Source organism: Hyla sarda, chromosome 12, assembly GCF_029499605.1.
Source record: "Hyla sarda isolate aHylSar1 chromosome 12, aHylSar1.hap1, whole genome shotgun sequence".
NCBI lineage: Eukaryota > Metazoa > Chordata > Amphibia > Anura > Hylidae > Hyla > Hyla sarda.
In genome coordinates, this window is record NC_079200.1 from 18417760 (window position 1) to 18440611 (window position 22852).

Consider the following 22852-nt stretch of genomic DNA (forward strand, 5'->3'; position numbering starts at 1 on the left):
TGAAAAAAGAATTCAGTAGACCAGTGGTCTCCAACTTGTGGACCTCCAGATGTTGTAAAACTACAACTCTCAGCAAATTTTTCGTCCAGATTCTAAATCTGATCAATATCGCGTCCGATTTTTTTATTTTTATTATTGATGTCTATGTACAGTGATCCCTCAACTTACAATGGCCTCAACATACAATAGTTTCAACATACAATGGTCTTTTATGTACAGACAGTCCAGATCTGCAAAACATGTCACAGCTGGAGGAACTGACCAATCAAAAGTGCATGCACTGACTGGCTGTCTGGTTGCGCCCCCTATAGAGTACACGGATGAACTACAAGTTCTGTACTACTCCTTACCTGTGCCAGGGTTAGCTGCTCCTTTGGACACCAAGTAAGGGCGGCTCCATTTCGGACACTGTGTGTACTGTATAGGACCCTGAAGAAGCACCTGTCCCCGTACATAAACCATTATTTCCCAACCAGGGTGCCTCCAGCTGTTGCAAAACTACAACTCCCAGCATGCCCGGACAGCCAACGGCTGTCCGGGCATGCTGGGAGTTGTAGTTTTGCAATAGCTGTAGGCACCCCTGGTTGGGAAACATTGACCTATACCATACACTGCTATATGGTCCAACATACTGGGAGTTGTAGTTTTGCAACATCTGGAGGTCCGCAGGTTGGAGACCACTGCAGTAGACTATTGGCGGCCGGCACGTTGTAACAAATACCTGTTCACATTGTAGTTAGAGCTTTGATCTAGTGTAAGGCTGCATTCACACCACGTTTTTGCAATACAATTCCCATATACGTTTTTTATTTAAAAACCGCACGGAACCGTATTGAAAACCATATGCATTGATTCTCTATTGAAAAGCGTATGCCAAACGATGCATCCGGTTGTGTACTTTTTGCGTCTTGTACAGTTTTGTCCGTACCCAAAACTGTAGCCTACCAAGGTTTTCGGTCCAGGTGAAAAACCGTATATGGTTCTTTTAACATGGGAGTCAATGGGAAACGTAGAGAACCATATGTTCGTACGATTCCATCCGGTTTGCACCATACGGTTTTTGACTTTGCACGTGCGCAGTGCACGGCGAAATGTTTTTTTCTTGGAATTTCAATTAAACAATTGAAACATTATTTATAATGGAGTGAAAAGTTAAAAACGTATACATTTTCTTTCTTAAAAAACGGATGCAACCGGACATAATTTTTCAAACCGTATATGTTTTTTTTTTTTTTAACCATATACTATACGGGTTCATTTTTGTTCACGCGTTTTGATACGGTTTAGTCCAGTTTGGGGGAATCTAATCAAAAACCTGATACAGTGTGAATGCAGCCTTAGAATAGGAACATTGTTCACTGTGTGGCGTCGTTTTGTTACAGTATTTGCACCCCTACCCCGTCCATATCTGGGCACATTAAAGGGGTATTCCAGGAAAAAACATCAACTGGCTCCAGAAAGTTAAACAGATTTGTAAATTACTTCTATTAAAAAATCTTAATCCTTTCAATAATTATCAGCTGCTGAAGTTGAGTTGTTCTTTTCTGTCTGGCAACAGTGCTCTCTGCTGACATCTCTGCTTGTCTCGGGAACTGCACAGAGTAGAAGAGGTTTGCTATGGGGATTTGCTTCTAAACTGGGCGGTTCCCGAGACATGTGTCATCAGAGAGCACTTAGACAGAAAAGAACAACTCAACTTCAGCAGCTCATAAGTACCCAAAGGATTACGATTTTTTTTTAATAGAAGTAATTTACAAATCTGTTAAACTTTCTGGAGCCAGTTGATATATAAAAAAAAGTTTTTTCCTGGATAACCCCTTTAAAGTATAGTAATGATTATGCCTGGGGTAGAAAATATGTTGTGGTTGTCAATGCACTGTTTAGATTGCAGTCATTTTCAGGATCTCAATCCAATGTGAAGTTATTGTCACTTATGTGCTGGCGCCTGAGGATGGAAGAAACTTGCTGCAAGACAGCCGGGGTCAGGACCTCCCCCATGAAGTCTTTATGATTTACAAGATTCATAATTTTCTCTTCTGTGTCTGGTTAAGTCTTTATTCATTTGGCGTTTTCCAACAATGACAACAGCGATCGCCATAAATGGCTCCTTTACGAGTTGACACCCAGCTTTCCCAAACCCCTGAAATGCAGCCATCCTATTGGTGGAGGAGAGGAAGTTCTATTGTATATTGAAAGAGATTTGCTTTTCAAGACTTAAAAGGTTAAAATTTACTTACCGAAATGTTTTCTTTCCATGAGTCCCGAGGCATCACACAAAGGGTTAACATCACTTTTCCTCCTTTTACTGGACAGAAGATGATCTAACAAGAGTAATTAAACAATTAAGCAGTTAACCAGAAGTAGCCCAGCCTGGGTATCCATTCCCATAAATAACCCCCAGAGACCAGGACACACGTGTTAGTATGCAGCAAAAAATACATTTATTAGGGTGGGTAACTGTGCCGCCTCGGGACTCATGGAAAGAAAAAATTTCGGTAAGTAAATTTTAACCTTCCATTTCGTCCCTCGGCAGCACACAAAGGGATATAGCAAGCAGTAAATTAAAGGGGGGGTAAGGAAGAAGCCGCTTCCAGCACATGCCTGCCAAAGGACGCCTCTCTGCCAGCCATGAGGTTTAACTTGTAATGGTTGATAAAGGTGTCTGGTGACGACCATGTTGCAGCCCGACATATGAGATCCAGTGAAACCTGGGCTAGGCTAGCCCAAGAGGTGGAAACCGATCTAATTGAGTGGGCCCGAACTCCAATCGGGCAGTCTTCACCACGGATAGAGTAACACAAAGCGATTAGACCTTTGATCCAACGTGCCAGATAGGCCTTGGAAGCCGGCTTGCCCTTGTTTGGACCCATAAACTGCAAGAACAAAGCATTAGACTGCCTAAAGTCCTTGGTCCTGTCCATATAAGAAAGGACAGCTCTCTTGACATCAAGAGTATGAAGAGAAACCTGCCGACTATCGAGAGGAGTTGGATGAAAGTCGGGCAAAAATATTTCTTGATTAAGGTTGAAGTCAAAACAAACCTTCGGCCTGAATGAGGGATCCAGATGGACAATTAAGCAATCTTCCTGAATCTTCATGTAAGGATGCTGTATGGATAATGCCTGGAGCTCAGAAACTCTTTTTGCTGATGTAATGGCTACTAAAAAGAGAGTCTTCCATGATAGCAACTTAATATCTGCATCCTGAAGAGGTTCAAAGGGATGACCTTCCAGAGTATGGAGAACTGAAGGTAGATCCCAATGAGGGACTGGAGGAGTCACAGAAGGTCTAAGGTTGGCAATAGCTTTGAAGAACCTGGAAACCAAGGCGCTATTGGAAAAGGAACCTTGGTAGAAATTATTGATGGCTGAGAACTGAACGCGTCGAGTGTTAGGTTTCAGGCCTTTATCAAAGCCATCTTTGAGGAACCTGAGATAAAGATGGAGAGACCACATTGTGAAGCATACACCATGAGCTGAAGAGCTTCATCACTCTGGAATAGACCTTAAGAGTAGAAGGTTTTCTTGAGGCGACCAGCAAGTTGATTACTTCCTCCGAAAAACCTTGTGCAGACAACATCACCCTCTCAGCAGCCAGGCCGTGAGTCTCAACCTGTGCAATGCTGGATGACAAAGGCCTTCTTGAAGAAGCAAATTCGGAAGAAGAGGGAGCTCCCAAAGACAGCCTCTCGAAAGCCTCCACGCGAGTTGGAACCAAGCCCTCCTGGGCCAAAACGGGAGTACTGCAAGGACTGTGGCATGTTCCTCCTTGATCTTCAGCAGCATCCGTGGTATGAGGGGAAACGGAGGGAAGGCATAGTGAAATCTGTTGCTCCATGGAAACGAAAGGCCGTCCAGATGGTCGGGGAGGTCCCTGCGATAGATGGAGCAGAAGGTAGGAACCTTCCGGTTTGCTCTTGTGGCCATGACATCCATCTCTGGCTGGCCAAATTTTTCGACCAACTGGAGAAAAATCTTGGGGTTGAGGCTCCATTCTACTGGGTTGAAGTTCTTCTTCAGGAAGTCCGCCTGAAGATTCAGGGATCCCCGGATGTGTACTGCATGCAGTTCCACCAAATGGTCTTCCGCTCAGGACATTAGTGGGCGACACTCTTCCATCATATGACGAGATCTCGTACCTCCCTGTTTGTTCAGATAAAAAAACGACGGGAGGTTGTCTGATGAACCAGGACTCGGAAGCCCTCCGATTTCAGCTTGCAGAGCCTGTCTTCTGATAGAAACAACCTCATCGCCACTGAATCGATCCGGAATCCCAGAAACTTCCCTTGTGAAGTTGGAGTGAGGTGAGACTTCTGAAAGTTGAGCAGAAAGCCATGATCTTGAAGGACTGCGATGGTCAGCTGAAGATGATATTTCAAAGCTTCTTCCGAGTGGGCTAGGATCACCCAGTCGTCTAGGTACGGGATGAGGTTCACTCCCTGAAGATGGGCAGCCAGAACAACAGTCACTTTCGTAAAGACCCTGGGTGCAGAGGATAGCCCGAAAGGGGGCATGTGAACTGGTAATGAAGAATCTCCTGGTTTACCAGCACCGCCAACCTTAGAAATTTCCTGTGAGATTTGACAATTGGTATGTGAAGATCTTTCATATCGATTGTAGCCATCCGGTCGCCTTCTTCTAGTAGTGACAGAACTGATCTGATTGTTTCCATTCTGAAACGTTTCTTGACAATGTAGGTATTCAGGTAGGTGAGATCGATGACTAGTCTCCAAGATCCGCCCTTCTTGGGGACAGCGAAGATTCTGGAGTAGATGCCAAAACCTCTTTGAGAGATTTGGACAGGCTCCAGTGCACCCTTCAGCAGGAACTCTGATATCAGTGGAAGGACATGAGGGTCTTGTCTGTTCAACACAAACTTGTTTGGGGGAGTGCTTGTCAGTTCCAGTGCGTACCCCTTTGTAATGATAGAGTTTACCCACGAGTCTGATGATGTTTTTAACCATTGCGAGGCAAAATGGAAAAGCCTGGCGCCTACTCGGGGCAAACATGACTTGGCGTCAAAAGCCCTTCCCCTTCTCCCCACCCTGGGGCGACTTCTTCTTGTAAGTAGTGGTTTGAGGGCGAGACTGACGCCTTTGTCTTCCTCTCTGAGAATTGTATCTTCTGTAGGGCAGGGAAAATCTGGACTGTCTCCTTCTAGGTTGAAACTTAGGTTTCTTGGAAGGGGAAGAAAAAACACACCTTTTTTATTGCTCATTCCTTCCAATATGGGGGTCAACTGAGAGCCAAAAAGTTCTTGACCTTCAAAGGGTAATGAACAAAAATGTTTTTTAGCAGGTACATCGCCAGACCATTCTTTTAACCAGAGTGCACGTCTCGCTGCAGTGGAGCTGGCTAGAATCTTAGAATTAATAGGGATTATATCCAAAGGATAATCTGCAAAAAATTCTGCCGCTAACTTCAACTTAGGGAGGTCTTGTAGAATCTCTTGCCTGGGTACCCCATCCTGAAGATCTCTGGTTAATTGAGAAAGCCAAATGCGGAGAGCACGCCCCACAGAGATAGAGGCCATAGAAGCTTTACATGCTGCCGCGGCTGAACTGTAAATTCTTTTAAGAGACCCTTCAGCTCTTCTATCCATCTGATCCCTCAATAAAGATGATTCATCAGATTTTTTAGATAGTCTAGCGACCGCCAAATCTACCTTAGGAGGGGAATCCCATGCTGACGTGTTTCCTGGATCCATCTTGTATGTGGTTTTGAACCTGGTCAGACTTCTTTTCAGGTTTCAGCCACTCCGCTTTCATGAGGGGGTCCAGCAAGGGATGTCCTGGAAAGGATAGAGAGGAAGATTGAGGAAAATAAAAAAGAGATTCCTTTTTTGGGCAAATTATCTTCGCGTGGTTCTCCTTCCACTGTCTTTTTAACAGATTTAATCAATGAATTAGTCTGGTCTTTATTGAAAAGATAATACTCATCAGGGGTCCCCATTTCAGCCAAGTCTAGAGAAGAGGAGTAGGACTCTAACTCCCCTTCAGATGCAGAAGAGGAGTCAGAGGATGATACTGGAGAGATGGGGCGCTTAGAGGAAGACTTGGATTTGGATGGTTTGCGTTTGTCTGAAATGTCTGATAACAGATAACAGACAGATAACAGACTGCAGACTGGAACTGAACCAAGTGAGAAGCTGTTTAGCTTCAGACTGAGAAGAGCTGGAGGCTGGAGCATAATTAGAACAGACAGAGCATATATCTTGTGAATACTCATCTGGTAGTGGCTGTGAACATTGAAGGCATAACCTGTGGTGCTCCTTTCTCTTCCTCTTTTTAGATGAATGGGAATCCTGAGGTCTATCCATTCTGAGGAAGGAAACACAAGGGCACAGAATAAGGATTTCTACCTTGAAACAGGTATATACATAAAGGGAGGAGTGAACCAGACCCCCAGAGTGAAAAAACATCAATAATGACCGATTGTCCTAGGTCCAAGAGGTTCATGTGCCCATAAAACACTTAGACCTACCTGAGAGCTGGCAGATTAGCGCACCTGGCAGAGGCTGGACCAAATTCCAGCCACTGCTGGGACTAAATAACCGAGGACCGGAAGTAGAAACCTGAGAAAGCAATATCCACAAGTAGGGGAAAACACAACCTACCTTGCAGCACTCTCATATGTCCGCGGTCCTGGACTCCGGAAGCGCGTGACAGTTCACGCATGCGTTCTGCGACATAGTTCAGGCCGAGCGTGCTGGGCGGCGAGAACCCGGAAGTCGCGGCCGCCGCAGCACGGGCGCTCTCCCGGAGAAGAGGCCGAGGATGCGGGCAGCAAAACTAAGGCAAGTGGACACCGGAGCCCCGATGCCAAGCCCCAATGACCACCGCCAAGGTTTAAAATGCCCCACATATTTCTTCCAACTGGAAGAGGAACATGGACCCCAAAGTATGCTGGAGGTCTGAGGACTCCCAGACAGAGCCAGCATAGTGTATCCCGGCGGGGATAATACCTAAAAGAAAAAAGATCATAGAAATTCCGTAGGACAGAAGAAAAAACACGTGTGTCCTGGTCTCTGGGGGTTATTTATGGGAATGGATACCCAAGCTGGGCTACTTCTGGGTAATTGCTTAATTGTTTAATTACTCTTGTTAGATCATCTTCTGTCCAGTAGGAGGAAAAGAGATGTTAACCCTTTGTGTGCCGCCGAGGGACGAAATGGAAGACATAATTTATATATAGAATAGTGGCCAGTTGCATTTTTATTTGTTTCCACAAGTTGTATCTCCTAAATCTGCGGTGTCAGTTTTTACTGAAGGCCTTATGCTTTGCTTTTAAAGGACCGAAGGCCTTGTGTTTCTATATAGTAGTTAGGCCCCAACACTGCCCATGTATAGTAGTTAGGCCCTCCACATTGCCCCTATGTAATAGTTGGGCACCCTCTGTGACCCCAAAATAGTACTTAGGCCCCTTACACTACCCTCATATAGTAATTAGGCCCCCACACTGCCCCATATAGTAGTTAAGCACTCCACTTTGCCCCTATGTAGTAGTTAGGCCCCCCTTTGTGCCCCTAATATTAGTACTTATGCTCCTTACACTACCCTCATATAGTAGTTAGGCCCCAACACTGCCCCATTTACCGCACCTCTGTCCAAAAAGAGTTAGACCTGCAAGGTCTGGACTGCTGCCCCGCTCTTCCCCCAGTTTTCTCCGCCCCCTCTGCCAAGCACTGGCTGCATCTGCTGCGTATGAAATGCAGTGGACATAGAGGACACAGCCAGCGCTTGGCGCAGGGAGCAGGCAATGGCCCACGGAGCAGGCAATGGCACAGGGAGCAGGCAATGGCGCAGGGAGCAGGCAATGGCACAGGCAGCAGAGCGTGCATAGGGAGCAGCTGTGCAGACCACATAAAATGATGTGTCCTAAATTATGGCTTAACCAGAGGCAGCTTCAGACTTTTTTAATTGAAAATTAATATTCTGCAAAAAAAAACACTACCTCAAAATATCACATAATCTCAGCTATTTTACGTATGAGCGCGCTGTCGAAACAGGATGTTGAGTGAAATCTGAAGCTAATTTTGAGTTTTGTAAGAGGGAAGTTTCGTGATGTTACACATGTTCTGCGTGTTCTGTAACACCAGCGGGTAACCACTATTGTGTCAGGGCCGTGAGAGAGAAATTCTTATAAGGTTTCTTTTCCTTCTTTTTTTCTTCTTCGTTCAGGAAAGTCATTGCAATCAAGAAACAGTGGAAGAGATCTACAAGCTGAACCCCATTCTACGGCATACGAAGAACCCCCTCTACGCCCCACTTTTACCCTTCCCTTATGGATCTGATGATCATTCCCGTAAGTGTTGTGAAATGGTTTTCCTTCAAACCACAATGGTGGCCTGTTATAAGAAAGGAAACTGGTGTTAATATAGCAACCTATACAATGATTTATTCTATTGAGTAGAATGAAAAGTAAGATTGTCCATACACATTAGATGTTTGGAGTGAGATTGGCCATACACATTAGATGCGTGGAGTGAGATTGGCCATACACATTAGATGTTTGGAGTGTGATTGGCCATACACATTACATGTTTGTAGTGAGATTTGCCATACACATTACATGCGTGGAGTTAAATTTGCCATACACATTACATGCATGGAGTGAGATTGGCCATAAGCATTAGATGCTTGGAGTGAGATTGGCCATAAACATTAGATGTTTGGAGTAAGATTGGCCATAAGCATTAGATGCTTGTAGTGAGATTGGCCATAAACATTAGATGTTTGGAGTGAGATTGGCCATACACATTACATGCGTGGAGTGAGATTGGCCATACACATTACATGCGTGGAGTGAGATTGGCCATAAACATTAGATGCTTGGAGTGAGATTGGCCATACACATTAGATGTTTGGAGTGAGATTGGCCATACACATTACATGCGTGGAGTGAGATTGGCCATACACATTAGATGTTTGGTGTGAGATTGGCCATACACATTACATGTGTGGAGTGAGATTGGCCATAAACATTAGATGTTTGGAATGAGATTGGCCATACACATTACATGCTTGTAGTGAGATTGGCCATAAACATTAGATGCTTGGAGTGAGATTGGCCATACACATTACATGCGTGGAGTGAGATTGGCCATAAACATTAGATGTTTGGAATGAGTTTGGCCATACACATTACATGCTTGGAGTGAGATTGGCCATAAACATTAGATGCTTGGAGTGAGATTGGCCATACACATTAGATGTTTGGAGTGAGATTGGCCATACACATTAGATGTTTGGAGTGAGATTGGCCATACACATTAGATGTTTGGAGTGAGATTGGCCTTACACATTAGATGTTTGGAGTGAGATTGGCCATACACATTAGATGTTTGGAGTGAGATTGGCCTTACACATTACATGCGTGGAGTGAGATTGGTCATACACATTAGATGTTTGGAGTGAGAATGGCCATAAACATTAGATGCTTGGAGTGAGATTGGCCATACCCAGTAGATGTTTGGAGTGAGATTGGCCATACGCATTAGATGTTTGGAGTGAGATTGGCCATACACATTAGATGTTTGGAGTGAGATTGGCACTATACATTAGATGCTTGGAGTGAGATTGGCCATACACATTAGATGTTTGGAGTGAGATTGGCCATACACATTAGATGCTTGGAGTGAGATTGGCCATAAACATTAGATGTTTGGAGTAAGATTGGCCATAAGCATTAGATGCTTGGAGTGAGATTGGCCATAAACATTAGATGTTTGGAGTGAGATTGGCCATACACATTACATGCGTGGAGTGAGATTGGCCATACACATTACATGCGTGGAGTGAGATTGGCCATAAACATTAGATGTTTGGAATGAGATTGGCCATACACATTAGATGTTTGGAGTGAGATTGGCCATACACATTACATGCGTGGAGTGAGATTGGCCATAAACATTAGATGCTTGGAGTGAGATTGGCCATACACATTAGATGTTTGGAGTGAGATTGGCCATACACATTACATGCGTGGAGTGAGATTGGCCATAAACATTAGATGTTTGGAATGAGATTGGCCATACACATTACATGCTTGTAGTGAGATTGGCCATAAACATTAGATGCTTGGAGTGAGATTGGCCATACACATTAGATGTTTGGAGTGAGATTGGCCATACACATTAGATGTTTGGAGTGAGATTGGCCATACACATTAGATGTTTGGAGTGAGATTGGCCTTACACATTAGATGTTTGGAGTGAGATTGGCCATACACATTACATGCGTGGAGTGAGATTGGTCATACACATTAGATGTTTGGAGTGAGAATGGCCATAAACATTAGATGCTTGGAGTGAGATTGGCCATACCCAGTAGATGTTTGGAGTGAGATTGGCCATACGCATTAGATGTTTGGAGTGAGATTGGCCATACCCAGTAGATGTTTGGAGTGAGATTGGCCTTACACATTAGATGTTTGGAGTGAGATTGGCCATACACATTAGATGTTTGGAGTGAGATTGGCCATACACATTAGATGTTTGGAGTGATATTGGCCACACACATTAGATTTTTGGAATGAGATTGGCCATACACATTAGATGCTTGGAGTGAGATTGGGACCCTCCCATAGACTTGCATTGAGGGGGCGTGGTCGAGACGTCACGAGGGGCATGGCCATCCACCGCAGCACGAAAACAGTGAGTGGCTGGCCAGTGAAGTAACCCTTTAAAGTCTGTCAACTGAGTAAAATGTATTCAAATGCATGGTAGAGGCATGTCTAGCAGTCAATGATTTCTTGTACACTACCCAAAAGTAATCTCTGAGAGCCTTTGTATAAGGGACCCAGTGTCTAATCAGACAACAGCTGTAATCATTTTGATATCTGCCTGAGACAAAACTGCATGCAGAGCTGTACAGCAATCCTGCATTTATCTTTTTTTTGTCATTGAGTGCACGTCATATATTCCAATATGCCATCTCATTAAGATCTATGAGACAACTTTATAGAGGAATTAAGCCGATCGGTAAACCATAGGAAGCTGCTTATTTCTTGTGACACGAGAACAATGAGATCCATGTGGGCCTGGTGCTCGGAGGAGAGTCACAGCCCTTGTTTCTAGCCTAATTCCAGCAATGCCAAAAACGGCAAAACCTTAAGAAACGCAATTGAACATAAGCTCCCATGATACCAAATGAGATCTTACATATGTCTGCGATGACCAGAATATTACGGGTAATCTATGGTTTGATCATCTGCACAGCGATCATTTACCGAAAATGTAACCCGTCACTCGGGGGATTTCCACTCCAGCAAATAATGGAAATCATTGTCTTCTCATAAGGACCCCAGACGCCAGGGAGTTTGGAAATGTCTTAGTCATTTTGTGTCCTTTGATCCCTTGTCTCTGCTCCCTCCCTCTAGTCTGGCAGACAAAGTACCACAAACTTCCCATATGAAATATTAAAATGAAAGCCTCTGGTCTCGCATCTTATCTCATTCCATTTTGACCACATTTGTGCCGTCTCTTTCTGGGAAACTGTTCCTTGGCTTCAAGGATTAACTCTGTTCAGTGACATTGCACAATGTCATGCGATCATAATAAAGGGGGCATTCCATCAAGACGTTCCCTGTCTACATGGACATTATAGGAGGGGGCACCTCCATTCAAGCCAGAAAAGAAGAATCACTCTGGTGGATTCATCACAGCCACGCCCCCTCAATACAAGTCTATGGGAGGGGGCGTGGCGGCCATCACACCCCCTCCCATAGACTTGCATTGAGGGGGCGTGGCCGTGATGTCACGAGGGTCATGGCCGACCCCTGCAGCATGAAAACAGCATTCGGAACATTTACTTCCGAACGCTGGCCAGTGGAGTACCCCTTTATAGGGTCAGCCATTCAATTTACCTGGCTGCCATGTAATGAAACATTTTTCCATGTGGCGGATGTTTATAGGAGCCAGACCTGCAGCAGTTTCATGATCACTGGCAAACCGGGCCCAGAAGTCTGAGAGGGTCCATGAGGTCTCTTTCCTATATGAGAAGCCCAGTACCATAAATAGGGATGTCCCGATACCAGACATATGCACAAGTACTTGTGCATATGTCCCCAACACCCATCCCGATACCTGCGGACTATTAAAAAGAAAAAAAAATCCCTCTCACTTATCTTTCGCTCCACTTAGGACTCTTCATTGTTCGCTCCATTATCTGGAGTGACATAATTTTAATGGCATCACTCCAGTCAATGGAGCGAAAGAGAAGGTCCTGCGCCAGTAACAGAGCGGAGAATGCCAAGGTCTTAGCGTGGGAGCATAGGAAAGGTGAGTGGAATCTTTATCATTTATTTTTTTATGAAAATTATTGGGGAAAACTATATAATGGGGGCATCTACCTACTAGGAGGTTCCCTACCTACCTCACTATCTAACTACTGAGGGTTTCAACACAATTGGGGGAATCCCTACTTGCCTATCCTCTGGGAGCTTCTGCCTTAAATGGGAGGGTTCCCTACCTACTGAAGGGTTTCTACCTAATAGGGGGATTCCCTACTTGCCTATCTTCTGGAAGCTTTTTCCTAAAATGGGAGGGTTCCCTACCTACTGGGGACTTCTACCTAATAGGGTGATTCCCTACTTGCCTATCTTCTGGGAGCTTCTACCTAAAATGGGAGGGTTCCCTACCTACTGGGGGTTTCTACCTACTAGGGGGATTCCCTACTTGCCTATCTTCTGGAAGCTTTTGCCTAAAATGGGAGGGTTCCCTACCTACTGGGGAATTCTACCTAATAGGGTGATTCCCTACTTGCCTATCTTCTGGGGGCTTCTACCTAAAATGGGAGGGTTCCCTACCTACTGGGGGGTTTCTACCTAATAGGGGTATTCCCTACTTGCCTATCTTCTGGGGGATTCTACCTAAAATGGGAGGGTTCCCTACCTACTGAAGGGCTTCTACCTAATAGAGGGATTCCCTGCTTGTCTATCTTCTGGGAGCTTCTACCTAAAAGAAACTATTTCCTACCTACCTGCCACTGAGGTCTTCTTCCTAATAGAGGGATTTCCTTTCTACTTCCCTTCCTGGGGGCTTTAACCTAATGGTGGGGGATTTCTTACTTAACTACATACATAATCTTAATAATGAGTGTCCGTGAGGGCCTCAGGTTCGAGTTCCGTCTAAGGCTTCACAAATGCTGACACTGAAAAAAATAAAGTATTGGTAATTTGTATTGGTGAGTACACCAAAGTTAGCTGAGGGGCCATTTTACAGGTGTCGCTTTACGTTGCGCCTCTGGTGATGGCATGTCATGTGGCTAATATCTGTTCACGAGTGATAGGAAAATAAGCCAATTACCCATGGAAACCAAAGCATTAACAACTAATACTTGAACATTTGCAGAAAGCAATGGCGCCCGTACACACAGGCCGACCAAACCTGCCAATTTCTGTGGAGTCAGATGACTATCATACATGCATTGGGTATCCTGACTTTCCTGGAGGGTTGATGTTACATTTCAATGGCTGATCCTCTGTTCACATGGTGTCTGGCAGCGGCTTACTCCCTTCCTACCACTTACAACACGTGCATGCTTATCTGAATTGAGCGTGCATGTATTACGGAGTCCTTTCAGAAACCTCTTTCCTTTATAGTTTCCCATCTTTTTTAGATCCACTAGAACAGTGTTTATCAACCAGGGGGCCTCCAGCTGTTGCAAAACTACAACTCCCAGCATACCCGGACAGCCTTTGGCTGTCCGGGCATGCTGGGAATTGTAGTTTTGCAACAGCTGGAGGCCTCCTGGTTGGGAAACACTGCAATAAAAAGCTTGTCAAACTAAGTGCGCCCTCCTTTAGGCCATTTGGCAGAACTTTACAGACTCTCTATGAGTCCATGTGAAGAATTGTGGAGCAATTATCTGTCTCCTGCCAGACTCATGTATGAGGAATGGTTATTAAGCTCTTTTAAGTGCGCCCTTTAATGTATCAGTTTTCGGCATTCCTTTTTTTTTTTTTTTAACGAATGCAAATGCTCTATAATTATACGAACGTCGTGTTTAGACTAGCGCAGGTCACAGGCATTACCCTTTTTTTTTTTTATTCCGCCTGTTCTGTGTTTAAAATAAAAATCTATAATCCGCACTGCTTCTGCTTCTTTCAGCCCATAACGTCAGGGGTTACACGGCTCTCCGAGACGAAGCGGTGAAGATATTTAACTCCCTGCAGCAAATGGAGAACCAAAGAGACCCCGTGCCGCTAATGCAAGGCGTTCTGCAGACGTGCCTAGACCTACGGCCTCTACGAGACGAGGTTTACTGCCAGGTGGTGAAGCAGACCACAGACCCGCCGGAGTCGGGGAGCGTGTCTGACCTCCGGTATTGGCAGCTGCTCACTTGCATGAGTTGCACTTACCTGCCCAGCCCGGCCGTCCTTCGCTTCCTACAGTTTCACTTGCACAGGTAAATGAGTAGTAAATCGGAAGCGACCTCTTCTTAGCTACATAAATCTAAAGAAAACAATAAGCAGAGCTCCTCATAGGACAGTATGTTTTGAACAAGAAAGGATGTAAGCGGGTGTAGGATTCATAAAAGTTTCAGTGGTCCTCTCACCTGGCACGGTTGTGTAACTGACACAACTACACAAGCGCATAAGATTAGTGGTGCAGCCTCCCGGTATCGGATCGAGCACTAAGCAAGAGCAGGATGTAGATATGGAGAAAAAAAAACCGGTTCCACGGCGCAGTCCACAGATTCAATCAGATGATGGTGTAAGTAATATAAATATTTATTAAGCCAAGGTGCAAAGCGTTTCGGGGCTTAGGATCCCCTTCATCAGGCAAGTAGGCATCATAACATGTATAACAGACTGGTGCCTTTAAATAGGATCTTTTTGGCGCCAAACAAATAAGGCTCCGCCCAGTGGGTGTGGCCTCAATGGGAGGAAGTGCCCATAGCAGCGTGGATATAAGCATGGCGCCAAAAAGATCCTATTTAAAGGCACCAGTCTGTTATACATGTTATGATGCCTACATGCCTGATGAAGGGGATCCTAAGCCCTGAAAAGCGTTGCACATTGGCTTAATAAATATTTATATTACTTACACCATCATCTGATTGAATCTGTGGACTGCGCCGTGGAATCAGGTTTTTTTCTCCGTATCTACATCCCATGACCCTTTCTATGACATGATGGTGCTGACTATAATGGTGAATCATCTGTAATACATCGCACTCCTCCACAGCTCTCTGTTCACTAATGGAATGACTAAGGCCACGTTCACACTGCCATCTCTGCTCGGAAAATCTCCATGCGGACATTGCCGCTGAATGCGGAGCTCTGGCATAACATGCCGGCGCTAGGACCGCGCAGAGTCTGCTCTTTCTGCGCCACTGAAATTTGAATTTCTGCGCCAGATGTGAACAGCGCAGCAGAATCCCATTGAAGTCAAGGGGGACTCTGCTGCTGCGGAATCTCTGTGCGAAATTCTGCCGTGTGAACACAGCCTAATAATAATTTCACAAAGTTCTGTGTCTCTTCCTTGGCTAGGAGCGGACCATTACCATGTGAAACTAGCTGAATGAGGCTCCTATAGAAGGGGTTTGCCTCACTCAAGGCTCAGTAATCTTCAACCTGAGGCCCCCCAGCTGTTGCAAAACTACAACTCCCAGCATGCCTGGATAACCAACAATAAGAAAGCAGCAGGATGGAGGCCTTTTCTGTAGAAAAATGCTATTTTATATACATTTTTAAGGCTGGGTTCACATTATGTTTTGGCCATACGGGGACCGGATCCGGCTGGGGGATGGGAAAACCAGGCGCTCCCGTATTCCAGCCGAGGCCTACCACTATTTTAGGTCCGGTCACAAAACCAGATGTGGGTAAAAAATTAGCCGACTGGAGACACTATCTGACTCCGGTCGGCTCATTCAAATTAATGAGATGGGGGCCGGGTCCGACTGGGATACAGGAGCACCCGGTTTTCCCATCGCCCAACTGGATCCAGTCCCCTTATGGACAAAACGTAATGTGAACCCAGTCTTAGTCTGATAGACAGGACAGGAGTGAGCACAGAGGAGTGCTACTCCTTCCCTCAATTCCTGGACTTTGGGACAAAGATGATGCCGCAGCCAGACAGGAATATGATATGGATGAAATGGGGACCCCTAGTGGCCTTTTTTTTTTTTTTTTTTTTATAAAAAGGAGATAACCTTTCGAATATACTTTACAAGAAAATGTTGACGTTTTGCCAAGATGTATAACATATAAAGAGTTTTTGATTCTGACAGTGCCCATTAAAAGAAAGTTTTAATAGACCAGGTTTCCATCATATGTCCTTTTAACCCTTTCTAGAATGAAGGACAGTTACCCCGACACAGAAATGGAGAAGTACGCCGATTTCGTCCTGTCGTCTCTGGATAAGACGAAGCAGCGAGAGTACGTACCATCCTACGAGGAGATCTCTGTCCTCATCCAGAGGCAGGAGCTGGTGTGCACTGTACACTACCCGGGATCTGGTGTCTGTAAAGTTCCAATCACGTCTCATACTACAGCGGGGGAGGTGAGATACCGTTCGCATCGCGGATATTCCCACTTGCCATATTGCCATAACGCTTGATCCGCATTCGCTAAGCTTGTAATGAGTTGGAGTGAGGCATATGCACATACTGCACTTAGAGCCTGTCCTTGACTGATATTATTCCTGTCCTTGACTGATATTATTCCTGTCCTTGACTGATATTATTCCTATACTTATAACCAGGGACGTGCACACATAGACTAGAAAGGGGGCTTGAGCCACTGCCCTTTTGATGTCTCCTCCTTAGGTGCCCATTTTTCTTGACAGCGCTGCTGCTGATAGCAGTAATATCAAGCTAAATTAACTGCCTTTTTTTTTTTTTTACTTGAGCCCCTGCCCCCAAAAATGTCTGTTCACGTTCCTGCTTATAACTGGCCTTCACCCTGGGGATTGTGAATTGTACCATTTTGTACCTTCTGTTGGCCCACCACACCTCTGGAACCATTGGAATGGATGTAGCCAGATATACGGATCCATGAATCAGGAAACTGTTTTGATCTTGTTAGATCTCACCAGTGCAAGGTGTGGGTACCTGTCATGATCTTGTTAAATTTTAAAAACCTCTCAGTTCACTGCCCCCATCATGATAAACCACCCCTTCCTTTATTTTTATTATTTGTTAGTTTCCTACCTTGATATTACTCTGTATTTTCTGCTCAGTCTAAGTCAGATTCACAGACTGGGAAGGGGCGTTCCCCAGCAGGCGTGACATCATCTGAAGCCATACAGGGGAGAACTTCCTCCCTCACTCTGTTACACACAGCCCAGAGCAGATCAGTGTGAGATGAGCTATGATTGACTAAGGCTGCACCATGGGGCCGTGTTTTGAAGCAGGGGAAAGATCGCTGCGAGCTAGGTTGTGAAGTGCGCTACCACATGCTACAGATTGGTGGGGACCCTGATCGATCAAAACTTTTCACATGTCGCTGTATTGTCAAAAGTTTTTATCAATGGCAGGGACACTTAAAGGGGTACTCCAGAGAATTGAACTCATCAGACACAGGATAGAGGATAAGTGTCTGATGTCGGGGGGGGGGGGGGGTCCGACTGCTGGGACCCTTACCCGGCTACTTACCAGTCCTTGGCGCACTCCGGCACCTACCATCCTGAACAAGAGTAAGTGATGGCCAGCTCAGCCATTCACCAGCTGAGGTGGGACTTCACCGCGGCCAGTGATTTGCTTAGAGGGCCATCACTTGTTCTTGTCCAAGAAGGTGAGGGCCCGAGTGCGCTGAGGATGGCTAAGTAGCTGGGGCCCCGAAAAAGAGATTATGAGGGGTCCCAGTGGTTGGACCCCCCACAGTCAATCACTTATCCCCTATTCTGTCTGATAAGTTCAGTTCCCTGGACTACCCCTTTTAAGCTCCTTTTTTTTATATCCTGATTTGCCCTGGGCTGTGAGTCCTCGTATTTTAGATTATTCCTTGTTACTTTAGTGAGTTATCATTTCGGGTTTTGTCCGTCGGTAATGTATTTATTTGGTGTCAGTCTGTGTTTTAAGAGAAAGGAAATGTGGGCTAGACATGGGCTCCTTTCATGCCGTGACTCATTGTAATAAAAACTTTTATCTCCCAAAATAGTTGGTGGAGGAGCTGATCAAAAGGCTGAAGCTGACGTGCAGTCGAAACGTGTTTGCCCTCTTCGAGCAGAACCACCATTACGAGCAAGCGCTGGCCAAAGCCACTATAGTTGCCGATGCCCTCACCAGGTTTGAAAAGTAAATAGAGCTTTTACTATTGGGAGCTAATGGGGGGCACTGTAGGTTGGATCTTATCATTCTGAATATATCGGATAAGTGCTCTCTGCTGACACCTCTGTCCATTTTAGGAACTGTCCAGGGCAGCATATGTTTGCTATGGGGATTTTCTTCTGCTATGGGCAGTTCCTAAAATGGACGGCAGAGGTCAGCAGAGAGCACTGTGGTCGTGACAGAAGAGAAATCCAAAAAGAAAAGCATTTCTTCTGTAGTATACAGCTGCTAATAAGTACTAGAAGGATTAAGATTTTTTAATAGAAGTCATTTACAAATCTGTTTAACTTTCTGGCACCAGTTGATTTAAAAAAGAAGTTTTCCACCGGAGTACCCCTTTAAGACAGTAAAGCATAATATAAATAGATTCCATTGATACCTAGGAGATCCTAATTCAAGAGTCTCCAAAACTTAAGAAGTCATAGTATGCTGCTTAAAAGGGGTACTCCGAACGCTGGAGCCGACGCCGGGAGCTTATGACGTCATAGCCCCGCCCCCTCAATGCAAGACTATGGGAGGAGGCGTGAAGGCCGTAAATTAGGAGGTTGGGCTATGACGTCAAAAGCTCCCGGTCCCGGCTCCAGCGTTCGGAACAGTTTTAATAAAAATAAATAATGGTTGTACCATTAGAATTTGTTCTCTTTACTGCATTCTGTAATATACTTTAATTATACCTATTATATTTTTATTCATAGCTTTACATGTAAAGAAAAGGGTTTTGAAACGCGGTGGAGGTTATACTTCAAGCTTTACTGTTTCCTTGACACAGAAGATGTCCCGAAAGACAGCTTAGAATATTCCTTCCTCTTTGAGCAGGTATGTGAAAGATCCCCAATCGTCTACCCTGGCACCTATTATTGTCAGATCCCTATTTTCTGCTTGAATTTTTTTTTTAAATAAATAAAGATTGTGATAAGACAACTTAAAAAGGTTCCAGCGAAAGAAACGACCTGTATCATGTCAAAAAGTATAATAAAGCAACTTACTAATATAATGTTATTGGCAATAGTGCAGAAATTTTCCATATCAGCCCTCTCCCTTGTAAGCTGTGACATCAAGTCACACTCTCTCAAAGCACTCTGCCCCTCCTTCCCCTCTGTCAGCATGGGACGAGCCCAGTGATGTAAAGGGGGGACTGGTATTACTGCTCATTAGACCCTGAAGCAGCAGGGAGCCCAGTATGACGGAAACTATTGTGACTGAGTGACTTCCTGCTGCCTTATCTAATGAGTCATAAATCTAATAAGCTGGAATATGAGCTCCCTCCTTCACATCACTGGTCTGGTCCCAAGCAGACAACAGGGGAGGGGGAGGAGGGATGTGAGTGCTGCATTCAGAGCCTGTGATGTGATGTCACAGCTCACAACGGAGAGGACACAGCTGAAAAGGAAAATCTACACTTTGGCTAACTACATTATATAACTAAGTTGTTTTATTATACTTTTTTGGCACCATACACAGGTTGTTTCTTGTGCTGGACAATCCCTTTAAAGTGGAAATAATTTCTATTTACTGTCTGCTAGTTTATTACAGACCAAAGTAAGACAGTAAGACTGTAGAATCGTGATAACCGATAGGTAGCCTGGAAATATATTTCATGACTATTCCTAATATATCTGAAAATGCGGATGCATTATCAAGAGGCCCAACCGCAAAGCGTAGGACTTGGACCAACAGCATCTGTGCTGCCATTAGTTTATAGTTGCCCCATGGTTAATTTGTGAAGTCTTGCAATTACACCCATCAGATCAGGCCCTAGTTCTTAAAGGTGTACTCCAAAGGATAGGGGATAAGATGTCTGATCACGGGGGTCCTGTTGCTGGGGACCCCCGCGATCTCCCTGCTGCACCCGGCGTTCGCTTAGAGCATTGGATGTAGCGCCGGAGGCTCGTGACATCACGACCACGCCCCATCAATGCAAGTCTATGGGAGGGGGTGTGACGGATGTTACACCCCCTCCCATAGATTTGCATTGAGGGGCGTGGCAGTGACATCACGAGCCTCTGCCCCGCATCGCCAGTCATCCGGCACGGAGTGAAGTTTGCTCCGTGCACCGGATGTCTGGGGTGCCGCAGCCGAGATCGCGGGGGTCCCCAGCTGTGGGACCCCCACGAACAGACATCTTATCACCTATCCTTTGGTTTGGATAGGGGATAAGATGTCTAGCGGCGGAGTACCCCTTTAAGAGTCTTCAGAGGTTTCAGCACATTTTTCTGTGCTCTTTTAAAGACTTCTTTGCTTTAGATTTCTTCACAATGTGGCTCTTGTCCCATAGGCGCATGAAGCAGTCATCCAAGGCTATCTTCCAACCAACGAGGAAACGTTGCAATCATTGGCAGCTCTTCGTCTGCAGTTCCTCAATGGCGATTTTTCCCCGAATGCCCCTTTCCCTCGGTTAGAGGAGCTGTTCCCCATCTACGTTCTTCACTCGCGGGTCCTGGCATCGAGTAAACCTCAAATCACTTCAAAGCCTTCTTGTCCCAGTCTGCACAAAGGTCTTTTCTCAGGAGCTCTTCCCAATGGATTGTGGAACAACTCACTTGTAAAACAGAAAGCCGAGGAAAGTCAGAAGTTTAAGGGCCGCATGAAGGAGGAGGGGGCCAACATGATGTCTGCGATAGTAGACAAATGGAAGGCTCTACAGAGCATGGACAGAACTGAAGTCATGGCTACATATCTCTCTATAGTTAAACAATGGTCTGGTTACGGATCCACATTATATGACATTGACTTTTATATGGTAAGTTTTTGTTTAAAGCGTTATTGCCATGCTGCTCCGGCGGCAGGATATGTTTAAACTTCCCAAGCGATCTTGTGGCCCGAGACTTGCGTGATCAGACGGATTCCCAGAACTCAAATGCCTAATGCGCCATAGACTTGCATGAAAGTTCCAGGAACCTGTCATATCAGGTGAGTCTTGGGAGATGAGATTAAAGGGGGACTCCGTCCCTAGACATCTTATCCCCTATGCAAAGTATAGGGGATAAGATGTCTAATCGTGTGGGTCCCACCGCTGGGGACCCGCGCAATCTCTCTGCTGCACTTAGTGTTCGTTTAGAGTGTCGGGTGCAGCTCCGGAGGCTCGAGACATCATGGCCACGCCCCCTCAACGCAGGTCTATGGGAGGGGGTGTGACGGCCCGACACGCCCCTCCCATAGACTTGCATTGAGGGGGCGTGGCCGTGACGTCACGAGCCTCCGCATCGCCAGTCATCCGGCGCGGATGTCTGGGGTCCCCAGCAGCGGGACCGTTACAATCAGACAGCTTATCCCCTATCCTTTGAATAGGGGATAAGATGTCTAGGGGCAAAGTACCCCTTTAAGCCTGCCAACGGCTGCCTGGGCATGGCAGGAGTTGCAGTTTTGCAACATCTAGAGGGACTCAAGCAATTGCTTTTCTCATCTCGAAAAAAGGTCGGGAATGATGAAATCCAAAATCCCCAATTCTTTCTACATTCTGTCCCCTTGCAACTAGCAGACATATATGTCATGTGTATGGGCAGCTTTACAGTATTAGGTCATGCACTCGCACAGTACACTCTCTAGAAGCATGCCCACTCACCCCTTTCTTATCTTTCATGCAGAGTTCCGTTGGGAGCTTCTCACAGCGGCTGTGGTTGGGCATCAGCGCCACCTCTCTGAGTCTCTACAAGCACGGAGAAGTGGACGCCTTCGAAAACATTCTGTACAACCAGATAACATCCTTTGGCGTTTCGGACAATTCCACTTTCAAAGTGTCAGTGGGGGACAAGGAGATGATCTTTGAGACTTCCAAGGTGAGAGTCACAGTTACATCTATCATAGGACCCTGTGTGTGGATAATGGGCCCCAGTACAGGTACAGACTTGTGCAAAAATTACTGGACAACCGTAACACTGACACGTTTCTGGCACCTTGGCACCGTTAGTCATGACGAAAGGTGTCTAGGTGCCAGAAACGCGCCAGTATTATGACTGTTTTTACTTGCAATTGCTGGATGCAAGTTGCATTTGGTCAAGATGTTTCTGTGTCCATTATCAAGGATACGTGACCCGTGCAACCGGAAGCGAGGACTCTTATACGTGGTGAGCTGGACAAACAGTACTCTACATTCTCTTGGTGGCAAACATGCTATAGTTACCTCCTCCGATGCCCCACAGCTGACACGCAGACAGTCCCCGTCCTCTGCTGGTCTTCCCAACCCCATAGGCCCGGCCCCCTCAGCCAGTCATTGGTCCCAGCTCAGTTCCTGAAATTCCGCCAGAATTCTACAATTCCGCAAAGTTTCCACTGCTTTGCAGGGTAGAATTTGAGCGGAATTCCGACATGTGAACATAGCCTTCAAGTGACTGGCACTGTATTCTCTTAAGGACCATATACAAGGGACTATTATCGGCCAAACAGGCTGATTATTACCCCATGCGAATGATCAGCTGATCATTCGGATCACACAGCCATTAAAATCATTGTTGGTTTGGCCGCACGTCTCCCTGAGAACGAGACGTCTCCAGAGAATGTGCGGCTAACAATAATGCGAGTGGAGGGCAGAAGGAAGGACCCAGTGATTTTTTTTTATGTGGCTGTATGAGGCCATGTTCA

The 22852-nt window shown here is 45.6% G+C and overlaps 1 protein-coding gene across 7 annotated transcripts in view; it reads left to right on the top strand.

Moving 5' to 3' along the window:
* Positions 1-22852, top strand: part of PLEKHH3 (pleckstrin homology, MyTH4 and FERM domain containing H3) — a 169386-nt gene that overhangs the window by 142004 nt on the left and 4530 nt on the right. For all 7 annotated transcript variants that reach the window (XM_056549096.1, XM_056549091.1, XM_056549093.1 and 4 more), the window contains 7 exons: positions 8180-8303; positions 14110-14407; positions 16299-16506; positions 18105-18241; positions 18970-19090; positions 20550-21014; positions 21859-22050. In XM_056549096.1, coding sequence (XP_056405071.1) covers positions 8180-8303; positions 14110-14407; positions 16299-16506; positions 18105-18241; positions 18970-19090; positions 20550-21014; positions 21859-22050 — 1545 coding nt within the window. The remainder of the gene's footprint in view (positions 1-8179; positions 8304-14109; positions 14408-16298; positions 16507-18104; positions 18242-18969; positions 19091-20549; positions 21015-21858; positions 22051-22852) is intronic.